This window comes from Pseudophryne corroboree, chromosome 4 (assembly GCF_028390025.1).
Source record: "Pseudophryne corroboree isolate aPseCor3 chromosome 4, aPseCor3.hap2, whole genome shotgun sequence".
Taxonomy (NCBI): Eukaryota; Metazoa; Chordata; class Amphibia; order Anura; family Myobatrachidae; genus Pseudophryne; species Pseudophryne corroboree.
The window spans coordinates 83,593,960-83,611,707 of NC_086447.1; the positions used below are offsets into that span (position 1 = coordinate 83,593,960).

Here is a 17,748-nt window from a genome sequence, read left to right on the forward strand (position 1 = left end):
AGTCTCCCAAGCTTTTCCAAAGAAATCATTCAATTCATGAGATGTGGGAAAGTTAATAATCTGTTTCTTTTCCTTAAACATGTGTACCCTTGTGTCGGGGACAGAGGGTTCATCCTCAATATGCAACACATCCCTTATTGCCACAATCATACACTGAATGGTTTTAGTCACCCTAGGGTGCAATTTTACTTCGTCGTAGTCGACACTGGAATCAGAATCCGTGTCGGTAGTAGTGTCTTGTGTTAAGGGACGCTTTTGAGACCCCGACGGGCCCTGTGAGTCGGTCCAATCCGAGGATTGACCCCCTGATGTTCCCCCTAATTCAGCCTTATCAAGCCTTTTATGTAAAGATGCCACACTTGCATTCAACATATGCCACATGTCCATCCAATCCAGAGTCGGCACAACCGACGGGTACACACCATTCATTTGCTCCACCTTCTCCTTGGAGAAGCCTTCCGCCTCAGACATGTCGACACACACGTACCGACACCCCACACACACAGGGATTAACCTAAAAGGGGACAAAACCCCAACCAGGCCCTAAGGAGAGACAGAGAGAGAGTATGCCAGCACACACCAGCGCTTAAAAACACTGGAAAAATTATGACCAGATAGCGCTTTTCTATATATAATATGCCAATTCCCACTCACTGCATCACTAATGTGCCCCCCTCCTCTTTTTTCCAGCCTGTGAAGTTCAGCAGGGGAGAGACCAGGGAGCCAGCGTTTTCCTCATGCAGCTTCTGTGGAGAAAATGGCGCTGGTTAGTGCTGAGGATCAAGCCCCGCCCACCCGACAGCGGGCTTCGGTCCCAGTGATTTTTCAATAAAAATGGCGGGGGATCATAGATTTACTGCCTCCGCAGCCTAATCAATCTGCATTTGCCCAAATGTGAGGTTTATTGCTGCCCAGGGCGCCCCCCCCTGCGCCCTGCACCCTTCAGTGCTGCTCTGTGTGTGTGTGACTGGGAGCAATGGCGCGCAGCTTACCGCTGCGCGCCTTACCTCATGAAGATCTGATGTCTTCTGCCGCCTAAGATGTCTTCTGCCTTCTCATCCGGCTTCTATCTTCGGCATCTGTGAGGAGGACGGCGGCGCGGCTCCGGGACGAACCCCAGGTGAGACCTGTGTTCCGACTCCCTCTGGAGCTAATGGTGTCCAGTAGCCTTAGAAGCAGTGCCCAACTTGACAAGCCAGCTCTGCTTCTCTCTCCTCGGTCCCACGATGCAGGGAGCCTGTTGCCAACAGGACTCCCTGAAAATAAAAAACCTAACAAAATTCTTCTTCAACAGAAAACTCTGGAGAGCTCTCTGCAGTGCACCCATTCTCCTCTGGGCACAAGATCTAACTGAGGTCTGGAGGAGGGGCATAGAGGGAGGAGCCAGTGCACACCCATAGTCAAAGTTCTTTTTAGGTGCCCTATCTCCTGCGGAGCCAGTCTATACCCCATGGTCCTTACGGAGTCCCCAGCATCCTCTAGGACATAAGAGAAAGTCCATATAATGTCATGCATTCTGGCAAGTGGTATCTTCTATAAGGTATAGGAGACCTTGATGGAGATTGTGCGTACCAGCCATCTTGACTTCGGAAGGACAGTGTTGCTGGTGCCAACTGCAGCGGTGGTCGGTGTCTGCAATGTGTGCAGCAAGCTAAGGGGGTTTTAGTAGGAGCACGCCCCCTGGGGATGCGGCCACGCCCAACACAACACCAACTACACCCTCCGTGTGTTCTGATTCAAGCATCCATAATGTAGTGTTTCTGCACGCTGTCTGACATGAAACAGCACACCACAATTATTTCTTTATTAAAGCCCACAATGGTAAACCTTGTAGTGAACAGTCTTACAGCTGTCTATTTTACCTGAATAACTCAAGTAACTAAGTGCGTCACCTACAGTAGTTTTTAGCTGATAGAGCAGGTACAGCCCATCGTTTTCCGTGGTGACAGGGATGTAACTTTAGTCAATAGACAAAATAAACACTCCACTACAGACAAATGATCAATTATTAAATTAACCATGCAGAACGGCAAACACTACCAAACTATCTACATGATCCTGCACAGCGATGCAAACACTTTGGGCGCCTTATAAAAGAGGAGAAGAAAAAGAAGACGACGACGTAGATGAAGACGCTGAAGAATTTCCTCAATCTGTACATGTATACATATTATTTTTCCCAATTTAATAATTTTTCCCAATTTAATTAAGTAGTACTGTAAGTGTCCACTTAAAGCTATATTCTCATACATCTTTGCTGCATCTACACACCAAACAGCCCCTCTTGGCACGCCAGGTTGCAAGAGAATCTTCTAGTGTTGGGCATCTTTTTGGCTAAGTGCATCTTAGTCGCAATGCGGTGCAGCTAGGACGCACAAGGAGACTGTGCGGATTAATGCGATATATGACACTGGTATATGTGTTTGCGACTGAGTCCCTGAATCTGTACACAAAGTGCTACAACGTAGCAGCCATAGCCTTTCTTCAGTATAAGTTCTGTTCTGCTCCGTAGACAGACTCGGTCACACAAAGATAGTCATCTATCACATTGCTCAGACTCCTCGTGCGTCCTAGATGCATAGTGATGCGACTAAGACACACTTTTGGCAAAAAAAGATGCACGACACCAACGGAATTGCCCAGACCTGGCGGCTCACTCACGCCAGGCATCTCACACTGCTGAGTACTGAGGCTGGCTGTATGAGGACACATCTGTAATTCTCATTCTTGCTATTTTCAATAGTAAATTGTACCAGAATTTATATTACCGGAACGTCCAAAGATTCTGCTTACATATGGTGCCCACTGGTTAGGTGTAGGCTGGGTGTTCATCCAGCATTGGGTATTATATATTTGTATTGCATTTTGATGTTGAAACTGTTCATTGTTTATTTCTCGATTCTCTATGCTATTTGTCTTTGTGCTAAATTGTGTGCTGTGATTCTCGTGCCTCTTCATAGGCTATAGACTGTTAATGTCTTCATTTGTATTGGGCAAAATAAAAAAAAAGCTTCTTAGAAACAAACACAATAAAAAAATATATATATGATACCCAATACTGACTGAACACTATCCAGCATATTTTTTTACTTTCTGGTAACAGAAATTCTGCTAGAATTTACTACTGCTTACACAGACTTTAGCGCCGATGTTAAAGTATTTTCAACATAATCATTATTAATCGTTACTACCTTTTAAATAGCCAAAACTATGTCGGTAGTTTTAGGCCCGGTAGTTGGTAATATTGCAATACACACACACACACACACACACACACACACACACACACACACACACACACACACACACACACACACACACACACACACACAATATTTTTTATTGCTGTTGGAGTTTGACATATCCGAGTGCCGCATGCTTTTGATAGATAGATATATCTATCTATCTCCAATACACAGATCTGAGGGCGCTAATAAACAGTACTGTTCATTGCATTAAAACACATTGACCAACATAAAAATAACTAATAAAAATCTATTTTTGCTTCTATTTTAAATATGATTTAATCATAAAAGTATACAATAAAATACATATGGCATTTGTACAGTTTCACAGAGGTATGATTAAGGGTTTATCCGGTTAACAATCAGTTTTCAAAGCATTTCTTTGTCAGCACAGATCCAACATACTGCATAGATGGAAGCAGAATAACCAGAATACCCAACGCGTTTCATCCCTTATGGGACTTCCTCAGGGGTACAGAATCAGATGCCCGGTACATAACGGAATCTTGAAGGAACATATATGCCACTGTATATATCAATTAGAGTAGGTATAAAACCAGGTTCATTATAAAATGTCACAACCTGACAATGCTCCATATTTAAGGGAAGTTCGAATACAATGTCTCAAAAATGGTCTATAGGTTGACCGGTAATAAGTAGATATATGTCTAACCCTGAACTTATAGGTAGACCAAACACAACCTCCTGCGTTAGCAATGAAGCTGATAAATTGCAATAGGGTTAGTGTGATCCTCTCACTTGTCTTCTTTTGCAATCCCTTTAAATACACTCAACAAAAAGAAATACACCCAACAGAAAGCTAAAGTACTAACCAATCAGAAAGCTAAAGTACTAACCAATCAGCTTCTAACTGTCATCTTACAGGCTGCGTTTGAAAAATGACAGGAGCTGATTGGTTGGATCGTTCTTTTTCTCTCTCCAAGCTTTGATTAATCTCCCCCAGAAAGCCAGAAGCTCTGAAGGTTTATTTTTCTTGGATAAATTGCGTCTTTCCAAGTCCAGTCTGTGCAGCTCTCAGAATGATGTGTATGTCGCCGTTTTAAGAACAGTACATTGGCAAGCACAAATATCAGAATCCTATATTTTCCTCTGCAGGAATCTAACGTAATAATTACAGGCTATATTATGTTTTAGGATTTATATGGTTGGAAAATAAACTTTCAAGTAACTTTGCTTACGGACTAAAACGTTGAATTATCTGCTTTAAGTATGCCTAATATGCGAGTGAAATAAATATATTGTACAAAAATACATTTATGTTTCCAAAAAGGAGACAGAAATGACAGCGTTTTATTTCCCGGGAGAAATATTTCATTTTTACAAAGAAAATTACAGTGACCACAAATTGTTCTGAACAATTCCAAGGCTTCTTCATAAGACCACTTGAAGATGAAGTCTGGAGATCACAAATATAACTTTTTTTTTGCGACTCTGTTATTACGTACCGTGAATGGGGAAAGCGGGCCAATCTTGTGGCCGTAGCGCCGTATAGCCTCTCTGATGTGGCCGGGCTGGATGGCATCGCTGTTAGACTCAATCCCACCGGCTGCCGCGCTCTGCAACAGAAGAGGCACACGAGCTGTTATTAAATCAAAAACACACTACGGGGCTTCAGTACAGAGAAAGGAGAAACTGAAGCTGTGACATGTGATGCAGAGATTTCATCTCCCCCTTGTATCTTGGGACAGGCACGGTTACAGACACATTCTCTATATAGGGAGATTATCCCATAACAAATCAGAAGATGGCTTTTACACAACCAAACCTTTATGTGGCCTACAGGAGGCTCGACTTGGAATCCTCAGACGTATATTTGAACGAAAGATAGTTTATGTGCAATACCATAAGTGTGCTTTGATCTGCACTGGAAAAACACCTTGTAGAATTGTTCATAACTAATTTTTTGTTGTCCAAACACTGCGGCTCGTCATTCAATTGGATCGCCACAAACCTATTTGCAATACTATTACCTAATAAATAATTTATGTATAGTAATAGAATGGTAATCAAATAACAAGATTGCCAATGAAATACAAAAGCTAGGCGTGAGGCACAAACATCTCAACCATGGTCTCCGGAAGATAAAACAGCAACATAATTTGGGTCACAGATGAAGAACAACTGCTCTATAGGCACAACTTATCGGTAAGAAACAGCATGCTTCCCACATATTAATTAGCTACAAAGTGACAATGATGATTAGTTAAAGCAGAGATCGCAACCCATGGATTGCAACTCCAAAAACAACATTTTGGATGGTTCCACTACGCTCTGACATCTATCATCCACGCTCATTACCTGCTGATATTCACTGCTGCAGGACTTATCTAAGGTTGCACCCACTCTGTAGAATCCCCTTCTCTCATGCAAGACCTACCGCTAATCTCCAAGCCTCCATTCCCTGAATGCTCATCACATTAGGCAAACTAATACAATTCCCAATCCAAATTCTTAATATCCGAAGTCTATGTTACCCAGTTATCCTCTTCCAGTACCCCTCCCTGTTTACCAGCCCTCTACCCCCCGCCGCTCCTCAAACATACTACTCAACCCCAAACCAACACTGATGTGTGCTGATTTATATAGTAAGACTTAGAGCTTCTTTTCATTGCAGTCTGGCTGGAACAAATGTGGCATTTTAACTCATGTACCAAGTTCCTATTGTCCTATAGATTGTAAGCTCCCGAGGAGAGCCCTCTTACAGTATCTCTACTGAATGTTTGTTAATGCCCAGCTTCCTGTTATGACTGTTTTTTCCCTAACTGTAAAGGGCTGCAGAGTACGCTGTGCTTTAAGGACTTGTTGGGCAAAAACAATAAACAAATCTAACTGATGCTACAAAAGTTTTTCTAAAAACACAGAAAGAACTCAGAAAGACTGAGCAATATATGCAGTGAAGATGGAGGCGGAAGTGTGCAAGGCGACAGATTTAAGTCTACAGGCAACATTTTATTTTTATTTTTTTTTGCTTTTGAAAATGGTGATAAATATAGAGAGATATTTGTAAAAACACATTTGCCTACTGTTGAAATCCTGCAACAAGCGGCATCACAGGATCTATTGTGAAATGATGCAAGATGGCGGCTTGCTCTCCCGGGAAGAGTAGGAATGTATGGGATATTATAATACACCTAGTTCCTACGTACTTACTAGTGAAACTGAATTAGTATTCTGTTAATCCCTTCCCTGTCAATCTAATAGATGTGTTACAGTTTACCATTAGGAGTGTGAATAATGGCACGGTACACATGTGGCAGCCAACACTCGTCCATTCAGTGGAAAAACCTAGGGGGCAGATTTAACAATGAGTGATATTTTAGTTATCACTTGTTACGAATGATAAATGTTGTTCCAGCCAATCAGCTCCTGCCATGTGTTTGAAAAATGACAGGAATTGATTGGTTGGGCACCACTTAACATTCACAACAAGTTTTAACAAGAATATCACTAGTTTTTAAATCTGCCCCCCCCCCCCCCGAATGAGGGTTCTCATAGCTGTTCCAGTGTAATAAGAACCTTGCATCGCTCCTCTGTGCTGTCCAGAATATTTGCTGATTAGGTATGCTCGTGAACCAAGGCCCAACAGGCACAGACGGCCAAAGGTGGCAAAAATTTCCATATGGCATATTCAAGGATCTCCAAGCAATATTCTGAGCCACCCAAGCCTCACTGATCACTGCCGACTTAAGCTGGGTACACACCTAAAGATTTAGCTGTCCAATCTGTCTGGTGGGCAAGGGGTTAAAGTGGGGGAGAACAAGGTAGAACTGAGTTCCACCACCTCTAATAGTAGGGGGAACTAGGTTCCTCCTTCTCCATTGCCCTGGATAGTAATTCCAACAGGAAATGAGTTCCGCCAGATCTCCAGGACCACTTTAAGCCCTGCTGATGGGAAGAAAAAAAAATCTGGAAATGTATGGGAGCAAAAATAATCAACTATTTGCTCCCAAATGCTAACAAATGGACAAAAATGATTGTTTGGACAAATTTGTTAAATCAAACGGATTTAACCAACTTGTCTAAGCGACTGTTTTCTCTTTACCAGTGTTTGGGAGCAAATGGTCGATTGTCATTTGTTGCCATTTATTACCAAATTTTTGTTTGCACCAGATTGGACAGACAAATCTTCAGGTGTGTCTAACCATTGGGGTAATTATTTCAATTCAACACAGCATACAAGTGTTAATACGTGTGCCCCTTGAGGCTTTAACCACTTGCAGGCATGGTCGCATCAGATGCGACCATGCCTGCAAGTGTCTTATCTGACCTGGTCGCACAGGATGCGACCACTCAAATGAACAGTGGTAGCAGCGGCAGGGAAGGGAAACTTCCCTCCGCTGCTGCTGTCAGAGGGAACATAAGGTCCCTCTTCCTCCCTGCACTCTTCCCTACTGATTGCTGTGCTGCCGATCACTGCCGATCGGTCAGCACGGCAGGATCCCCCCCCCTCCAGCGGCTGCAGACAATAGCAGCCGCTGGGGAGTGTAAATTAACCCCCCCAAGCTCCCCCTGTGTACCTGGAGGCTATCCCGGCTTTCATAATGAAAGCCACAATGTTTCCGATGTTCCTGATTGATGTTTCACTGTTTGAATTTTTTTTTTAAATTATATATATATATATAATTTTATTTTTTTAACTAAAATCATTTTGGATAGGGTTAAATTCATGTTCTTCACCTTATTCACTCATAAAAAAAACCTGACAATTTCGGAGCAGTTTTTTGGGGAAAAAAATTGTCAGTTAAGTGGTTAAGAAATACCTATTGTGACTAAGATTTGGTTGTAACCTTTAGGGTCAAACAAGACATAAATTGAGAGGTCTACTCTGTACCTGTCATTGGCATCTATGGTATTGATATTGAATATGATATGGGATATTGAATTAGCCACGATAACGGACTTTTCCCGCAAATCGCGATTACACCCTATTCAATTATCCAGGAAATTTTATCGATGATAATTTTTTTGTAAATTTCACTTTACCTACTCTGAGCAGGTGAAAAGTTGGGAAAAATCCCTTTTTTAAGGTAACAATGTTTGGATTTGGTTCTGAACCCCTGGGACACCCCCCTTAATGACTAATTAGGCATGCTGAAGTTATTATTTATTTTTAACTGGCCAATAATGACATGTAATTTTTGGGGTGAAAAAGTGCAAAGTGATGGAATTTGGGGTTCAAGGTATAGGACACGTAAAATGGGGTGCTTTATGAGTGGGACAAATGTTTTTAGGCTTGCAGGTGGGAGTAGTCCGTCTGTTTAAAAAAAAAATTAAAGTCCCCTAAAATAACCCAAATATATACTGTACTTATACCCATTTTCATGTACTCCTAATTTAATGAGGGCATTTATTTTGCATAAAAAGCTTGCTTTCTATAATATTCTTGCATTTAAAAAAAAAAATGCATATAACAGCTGTTTCATACAATTTAAGTCCCCCCAAAACTCTTCAATGTGATGTTTTTAATTTTTTTTTTTCATTTTTGGGGGTACAGTCAGATTTCCCCATTTTCAACTACACTACACTGCAATTTTCGCAGGAAACCCGGTTGGAATTGTACAGGTCAAAAAACGGGAGCTTGCATACCCGCAAAAGGCATTTTTCGCTGCAAATTTCAGCCGTCTGCGTCGAAAAATATTTGTGGATAATTGAATGACCCCCCTTAGTGAGAATTACCGTATATGGAATGATAGAAGCAAAGAATTATGGGTTAATTCTAGACAAAGTTGCTATAGAATCTCATGGTGTAGCTCAGTATACTGTGTCTTGGTCTTATATAAGTTAGTTCTTACTGAGCATGTGTTTGAAAATAAACACTGGTACCAGCTAGTGACTGGTGAATCTTTAATCGGGCAACCAACACCCGTCAGTCAACACCGAGTTTAAGGTATATAAGGCATGGGTGAAATAAGAGGCTCGGACTCTCACAGAATGGGAAATTGCAATAAGGTGTCTACTGTAAATGTGGACTAATCCAAAACACCTAGGACAGGAAAAGAACTACATCTGATGTTAAGAAAATGATGCATCTGTATTTTGCGATAGGTTAGACAAAAGTTATTTGTTTGTTTGTTACTTTCTATAATAAAGATTTTCATTTATAATGAGTCAATTGCTTACCCGTGTCAAACTATTTCCTTTGATCCAAGAAACAAAAAAACCCTCACAATACAGTGTGTACCCATCTTTACTGTCAGATATGTATTGTCACTCTCTTCTTTTGCGAAGTTCATAGCTGTGAATTGCTAGCTCTTGACCTATTTATCTAGTTGGAGGTATTTAGCCGATGGAACACGGCGAGTGTCTTAGTTCCAGGAATTTGCGCATGTGCAAAATGTCAGAGTCTACGGCGCCGTAGAAAGGAGGGGGCACATTTAGAGTCTGCACACCTCTGTTAATCTGCCCCCTGAGGAAGGGTCATTGCAGGGTTTTCTAGATAATACTGACATTAGCCCCAATTCTTTCTATAGCCACGCCGCATACAGTAAAACGTGAAGATCTGTGCTTTAAGCAAGTTACAGCAGATGGACCTATAGACACAGACTGAGTTCATAGGACGTGGTCACAAGTGAACTTACTCCCAGCTACTGGAACGCCTGCAGTAAATCAGAGTAATTTCTTGTCTGCTGATACTGAAAGAATGAAGTCCCGGTAGAATGGGGCTGAAGGCCTAGCTCTGCCAACAGAAATAATTAGCGAACAGTAACTCTTGCAGAGTAGGACAAATATAGTCGCAATTAATCTCCCGCAAACTGTATAAACGAAGACTCCAAAGAGATGTAAAAATAACACGCCATTCATGTTTGCAGTGCAATTTGCATAAACCACGACGTAAAAGAAAATGTTCCGCTTAATATTTTTCTCGTACGGCAGAGCCGCACAGACCACCAGCACCAGCGCTTGATCTACTGTAAAATGTCCTTTGATGACTGTTCCACGGGCTCCTGTATCGTTCAGCAGGCTAATTTGCAAACATATTTTTCCTCTATTAAAATACCATTTTTCCTTGATTTTTTTTTTTTTGTGTCATGGAATTACTACGTCTGCTTTAGTATTCATGGAAAAAGCAACACTCACGAAAAAAAAAAAAGAGGTTCATTTTTGAAAAATGGATGAGAAAAAAACCGATAATTGCAAAATTAAATAAAAAATCGCCCAGCGCCAGGATAACTGATTGGGACTGTGCAAACAAAATTGCTCATACATACATGTCATTACCGTCTTACATTTCCAGTAACTAGCATTTCCAATATGTCCAAATAAAGCAAATCTGCACATTTCATTACTCACATAGGGCATCCCTTAATGTGACTGGGGAACCATCCTTATTTATCAAAATGCGTTAGTAAACACTTCACTTTCGAGCTGGGTACACACCTGACAACGTGACGTGCTGACGTGATGTAATGGCGGCACAATGTATAGTTACTTGCAGTACATCCAATGGGACGTTTCAGTGAGGGAAGAAGATGCCTCTTTGATGATAATCCCTTCATATGGACAAAGGGGTCTATTCATGAAGCAGTGAAAAGAGTGGAGAAAAGGACCAGTGAAGAACCAATCAGCTTTGAAGGAAGCCTTTATCAAGTACATTCTATAAAATGTAAGGGAGATGCTGATTGGTTGCCATGGGCAACTACTCCACTGGTCTGTTTCTCCACTGTTTTCACTTCTTCCTAAATAGACCCCAAGGAGGCAATTGAGGCCAAGCTAGGAATAGCTAAGCATTTCGAACCATTGCACATGACTCTAGTCAGCAGTGTCCATTGTGACTAATGGTGACTAAGATATCAGCTGTTAGATTTCCTAATGCAGGGGATACCACTGATATGTCCTGCGCTATGTATTTCTTATATTGTGGGGATACTAAAATCATGCAGAAACCGCCATTTCCATATAATTTGCTGGAGAAAAGATTTTCATAGCAGCCAGTACTGTTTTGTCCCTTTGAGGCCACTATTTGGCGACTTCCTCTAGCCCTGACCTGGAAATGCAGTTTTGATCTGGTAAACGAGACACATCACGGATCTGACACATAACACCCAGCTATGGGACAGGACACCTACACTACAGGTGTCACCACAGGGGCAATATGTACTAGCTTAAGAGGTGCAGGATGTTCGGGAATTTCTGAGAGTCTGCCCATATTTTTAAAGCGCCAATCATTTACAAGGTAAAACCAGGTCGGTTTTGCCTTGTAAACGATTGCTACTTTAAAAATACAGGCAGACTCGCAGAAATTCACAAACGGCCTGCCGCTAGCAGGATATTACATATTGGGGGTCATTCCGAGTTGATCGCTAGCTGCATTTGTTCGCAGCGCAGAGATCAGGCTAAAAAACGTTAGTTCTGCACATGCGTATCCGGCGCAATGCGCACGCGCGACGTACGGGCATAACGAACGATGTAGTTTTGCACAGGGTCTAGTGATGCATTTCAGTCGCACTGGTTGCCGCAGATTGATTGACATGAAGTGGGCGTTTCTGGGAGGCAACTGACCGTTTTCAGGGAGTGTGCGGAAAAACGCAGGCGTGCCAGGAAAATATACGTTATGGTAAGAACTTACTCTTGATAACGGAATTTCTCCTATGTCCACAGGTATCCACAGGATAATATTGGGATATGCCGGAGCGACAGCGGAAATGGCACCAAATAGTCACAAGCTTTCTGGCCTCCCAGGATGCATCAGGGCTCCTCCATATAATCCCGCCCACTCACTCAGTCAAATCAGTTGTTTTCACAGCAATCTAGGCAGGAGCATCATGTAGAAACCTATTCAGGCGATAAGAACACACATGCACACCCTTCCATACAAGAGGGAAGAGGTTAGTGATTGTAAAGATCCTCAAATCAGGTGCGTTAGGGTGGGATCCCTGTGGACATAGGATAAATTCCGTTATCAACGGTTAAGTTCTTACCATAATGTATTTGTCTCTGGCTGGGTCCACAGGTTATCCACAGGATAACATTGGGATTCCCAACACCATTTTTAGTGGTGGGGATGCTCCTGATTAGACAGGAGAACCTTTCGCCCGAATTCTGCGTCATGAGAGGCAAAAGTATCCAAGGCATAATGTCTAATGAATGTGTTAATAGAAGACCATGTGGCTGCCTTACAAATGTGTTCTGCTGAAGCACCATGTTGTGCTGCCCATGAAGGACCTACCTTACGTGTAGAGTGCGCAGAGACATAAGCCGGAGCAGGGAGATCAGCACGAGAATATGCTTCTGAAATTACCATTCGGATCCATCTTGCCAGCATCTGTTTACTAGCAGGCCATCCTCTTTTGTGATATCCGTAGAGAATGAAGAGAGAACCTGTCTTTCTGATGGCACTAGTACGATCTATGTAGATTCTTAACGCACGGACCACGTCCAGCGACGCTTCTCCCGCAGAAAGTCCCGATACCTGAAGAAGCCGGGACTACAATCTCTTTGTTAAGGTGAAACTTTGAGACCACCTTCGGAAGATACCCAGATCTAGTTCTGAGAACTGCCTTATCTGGATAAAAGATCAGAAAAGGAGACTTACACGACAGTGCTCCTAAATCTGACACTCTTCTAGATGACGCCATCGTCAGTAGAAAGAGAACTTTAGCCGTCAACCATCTAAGATCTGCTGTCTTAAGTGGTTCAAACTGAGCCCCCTGAAGGATTTTAAGAACCAGATTCAAATCCCAGGGAACTGCAGGAGGAACAAACGGAGGTTGAATGTGCAATACTCCCTGAAAGAAAGTACGCACATCCTGTAGGTTAGCAATCTTTTTCTGAAACCATACAGTTAATGCTGATACTTGAACTCTCAAGGAAGCTACTTTTAACCCCTTATCCAATCCTGCTTGAAGGAAATCCAAAATCTTGGATACCAAAAGATCTTGGATCCATACTCCTTTCACTACACCATAGGCTTGCCATATTCGATGATAAATACGAGCTGAAGAAGGCTTTCTTGCTCTAAGCATAGTTTGAATTACTTCTTGTGAAAATCCTCTTGACTTTAGGATAGAGGTTTCAACAGCCACGCTGTCAAAGACAGACGATCCAAATGGCTGTGATAACAAGGACCCTGCATTAGTAGATCTGGACGTTGAGGGAGCAGTATTGGAGCTTACACGGACATCCTTAGTAGATCTGTGTACCAATGCCTTCTGGGCCAAGCTGGAGCTATTAGAATTATAGCCCCCTTTGCTTGCTTTATTTTTCTCAACACCCTGGGTAACAGGGAGATTGGAGGAAACAGATATGCCAGATGAAATTCCCATTTCTCTGACAGTGCGTCTACAAGGATCGCCCCGGGATCCTTTGTTTTTGACCCATATATCGGAACTTTGTTTTTCAGATGGGATGCCATGAGATCTAACTCTGGCAGACCCCATCTGTTTACTAGAGTCTGAAATACTTCCGGGTGTATCGCCCATTTGGTTTCCTGAATGGTGTGTCGACTGAGAAAGTCCGCTTCCCAGTTCAGTACTCCTGGAACAAACACTGCGGACAATGCCGGAAGATGGAGTTCTGCCCATCTTAGTATGTGAGTTACTTCCTTCATTAATCTTTTGCTGTGAGTTCCTCAATGATGATTGAGGTACGCTACTGCTGTTGCATTGTCTTCCTTGCAGAATGTCCTTTGCCTGAACCAGAGCCATATATATATGGCCCTTAATTCCAGCAGATTTATTGGCAGGCAACTTTGCCGGCAGGCAACTTTGCCTTATGGTCCATTTTCCCTGGAACCAGAAACTTTCGAACACCGCTCCCCACCCCTGAAGACTGGCATTTGTTGTCAGGACTTGCCCATCTGTTATCCAAAAGGGTCTCCCCTTGTCTAGATGGTCCGTCTGAAGTCACCAGGTTAGTGACCTTTTTACGTTTACTGGAAGCTTTATCATCTGTCTTTTTATTGTCTGATGTCTTCCGTTCCATCCGGTCAGAATGAGGTGTTGTAGAGGTCTGGAGTGGAATTGTGCATATTTCACCATGTTGAATGTTGACATCATCAGACCCATCAGTTGCATTGCTTCATGGACTGATATTGTGCAACAACTCCTGAGTCAATCTTGCACCTTAGATATCTTTTTCCAAGGTAAAATTATTCTTTGTAGACTTGAATCTAATATGGCCCCCAAATGAACCATCCGTTGTGACGGATCCAGAGACGATTTTTCCCAATTTATGAGCCATCCCTGTCCTTGTAGACAGACTATCGTCTGTTGGAGATGGCTCAAGAGTAATTCCTGGGATTGTGCCAGGATTAAAAGATCGTCGAGGTATGGAAAAATTCTTATCCCCTGCTTGCGGAGATAAGCTGCCATAACCACCATAATTTTGGTAAATACCCTGGGGGCTGTCGCTAGCCCAAAGGGCAAAGCCTTGAACTGAAAATGTTGCTGGAGGATGGCCAACCTGAGGTAACACTGATGGGATCGTGCTATGGGCACATGTAAGTAAGCATCCTGTATATCCACAGATACCATGTAATCTGCTGGTTCCATAGCCAAAACTATGGAACGTAACGTTTCCATGTGGAACCTTGGAACCCAAACGTATTTGTTTAACATTTTGAGATTGAGAATTGGTCGGAATGACCCATTTGGCTTCTGAATCAAAAATAGATTGGAGTAAAAACCCCGTCCCCGTTGTGTGTGTGGGGAACTGGGATAATTACACCAGACTGAAGCAATTTCTGAACTGCTTCTTGCAGGGCGTTGGCCTTCGACTCTATACGAGACGGGCTGGTGCAAAAAAACCTTTGAGGAGGCTGCCTCTTGAAAGGGAAAACATAACCGAGAGATACCACCTTCTGCACCCAAGCATTTGTCGTCGACTGATGCCATATGTGTGCAAAGTGAAGGAGTCGGCCCCCAACCCTGGAGTCCTCCAGGCGGAGGTCTGCACCCTCAGTCTGATGACTTCTGTTCTGGTTTGGAAGCTGGCCGTCTATTGGCCCATTTCCCTTTTTCTCTGCCTTGCCATCGAAATTGCCGAAATTTCAAACCCCTAGGTTTAGGGTTATAACCTGACCTTCTTGGATTCAGCTTCCGATTCTAGAATATCTGTCAATTGTTTTCTAAACAGAATATCACCAGCAAAAGGCAGAGCTTCCAAAACTTTTTTTTTTTTTGACTCTGCATCCGCTTTCCAAGTACGTAGCCAAATTGCTCTGCGAGCGGTTACCGTCAAGGCTGATGCTTTAGAAGCAATCATACCAATATCAATTGCTGCTTCTTCCAAATATTGCGCAGCTTGTTTTATACGGCCTAGATGAGACTCCTGCTCCCCGGTAGAAGCAGGGAGGCCATTCTCTAGTTCCTCCGCCTATTCTACCATTGCTTTCGCCATCCAGGCTGAAGCCATAGCTGGCCTTACAACAGCCCCTGAGAGAGAAAAAATATTTTTCAAGAAACCATCTACTCTTCTGTGACATCATTCAGTGAGGTAGATGGCAATGGTAAAATAAGGGTTATTGTTATGAGCCATCCGTGAGTGAGGCTCAGTTGTTGTTCATACTGTTAACTGGGTAAGGTTATCACGAGTTGTACGGTGTGATTGGTGTGGCTGGTATGAGTCTTACCCTGGATTCCAAAAATCCTTTCCTTGTAATGTCAGCTCTTCCGGCCACAGTTTCCCTAACTGAGGTCTGGAGGAGGGGCATAGAGGGAGGAGCCAGTGCACACCAGATAGTACCTAATCTTTTCTTTAGAGTGCCCAGTCTCCTGCGGAGCCCGTCTATTCCCCATGGTCCTTACGGAGTTCCCAGCATCCACTACGGACTACGAGAAATAGAATTACCGGTGAGTAAATTCTTATTTAAGCAATAACTATATACACATATTGCAGAAAGTCCGCACTTGGGACGGGCGCCCAGCATCCACTACGGACTACGAGAAATAGAATTACTGGTGAGTAAATTCTTATTTTCTCTGACGTCCTAGTGGATGCTGGGAACTCCGTAAGGACCATGGGGATTATACCAAAGCTCCCAAACGGGCGGGAGAGTGCGGATGACTCTGCAGCACCGAATGAGCAAACACAAGGTCCTCCTCAGCCAGGGTATCAAACTTGTAGAACTTTGCAAAGGTGTTTGAACCCGACCAAGTAGCCGCTCGGCAAAGCTGTAAAGCCGAGACCCCTCGGGCAGCCGCCCAAGAAGAGCCCACCTTCCTTGTGGAATGGGCTTTTACTGATTTTGGATGCGGCAATCCAGCCGCAGAATGAGCCAGCTGAATCGTGCTACAGATCCAGCGAGCAATAGTTTGCTTTGAAGCAGGAGCACCCAGCTTGTTGGGTGCATGCAGGATAAACAGCGAGTTAGTCTTCCTGACACCAGCCGTTCTGGAAACATATATTTTCAAAGCCCTGACTACGTCCAGCAACTTGGAGTCCTCCAAGTCCCGAGTAGCCGCAGGCACCACAATAGGTTGGTTCAAATGAAACGATGATACCACCTTTGGGAGAAATTGGGGACGAGTCCTCAATTCTGCCCTGTCCATATGGAAGATCAGATATGGGCTTTTACATGACAAAGCCGCCAATTCCGACACACGCCTAGCCGATGCTAAGGCCAACAGCATGACCACTTTCCACGTGAGATACTTTAGTTCCATGGTCTTAAGTGGCTCAAACCAGTGGGATTTCAGGAAATCCAACACAAAGTTAAGATCCCAGGGTGCCACTGGTGGCACAAAAGGGGGCTGAATATGCAGCACTCCCTTAACAAACGTCTGAACCTCAGGCAGTGAAGCCAGTTCTTTTTGAAAGAAAATGGATAGGGCCGAAATCTGGACCTTTATGGACCCCAATTTTAGGCCCATAGTCACCCCTGACTGTAGGAAGTGCAGGAATCGACCCAGCTGGAATTCCTCTGTAGGGGCCGTCCTGGCCTCACACCAAGCAACATATTTTCGCCATATACGGTGATAATGCTTTGCTGTAACGTCCTTCCTAGCCTTTATCAGCGTAGGAATAACTTCATCCGGAATGCCTTTTTCCACTAGGATCCGGCGTTCAACCGCCATGCCGTCAAACGCAGCCGCGGTAAGTCTTGGAACAGACAGGGCCCTTGTTGCAGCAGGTCCTGTCTGAGAGGCAGAGGCCATGGGTCCTCTGTGCGCATTTCTTGCAGTTCCGGGTACCAAGTCCTTCTTGGCCAATCCGGAACAATGAGTATTGTTCTTATTCCTCTCTTTCTTACTATTCTCAGTACCTTGGGTATGAGAGGAAGAGGAGGAAACACATATACCGACTGGTACACCCACGGTGTCACTAGGGCGTCCACAGCTATCGCCTGAGGGTCCCTTGACCTAGCGCAATATCTTTTTAGCTTTTTGTTGAGGCGGGACGCCATCATGTCCACCTGTGGCAGTTCCCATCGCTTTGCAATCTGTGTGAAGACTTCTTGATGAAGTCCCCACTCTCCCGGGTGGAGGTCGTGTCTGCTGAGGAAGTCTGCTTCCCAGTTGTCCACTCCCGGAATGAACACTGCTGA

At 43.5% G+C, this 17,748-nt stretch overlaps 1 protein-coding gene across 4 annotated transcripts in view; it reads right to left on the reverse strand.

The window, feature by feature from the left end:
• The window catches only part of SUPT3H (SPT3 homolog, SAGA and STAGA complex component), a 476,044-nt gene that overhangs the window by 128,539 nt on the left and 329,757 nt on the right, over positions 1–17,748 (reverse strand). For all 4 annotated transcript variants that reach the window (XM_063915212.1, XM_063915210.1, XM_063915213.1 and 1 more), the window contains one exon: positions 4,712–4,822. In XM_063915212.1, coding sequence (XP_063771282.1) covers positions 4,712–4,822 — 111 coding nt within the window. The remainder of the gene's footprint in view (positions 1–4,711; positions 4,823–17,748) is intronic.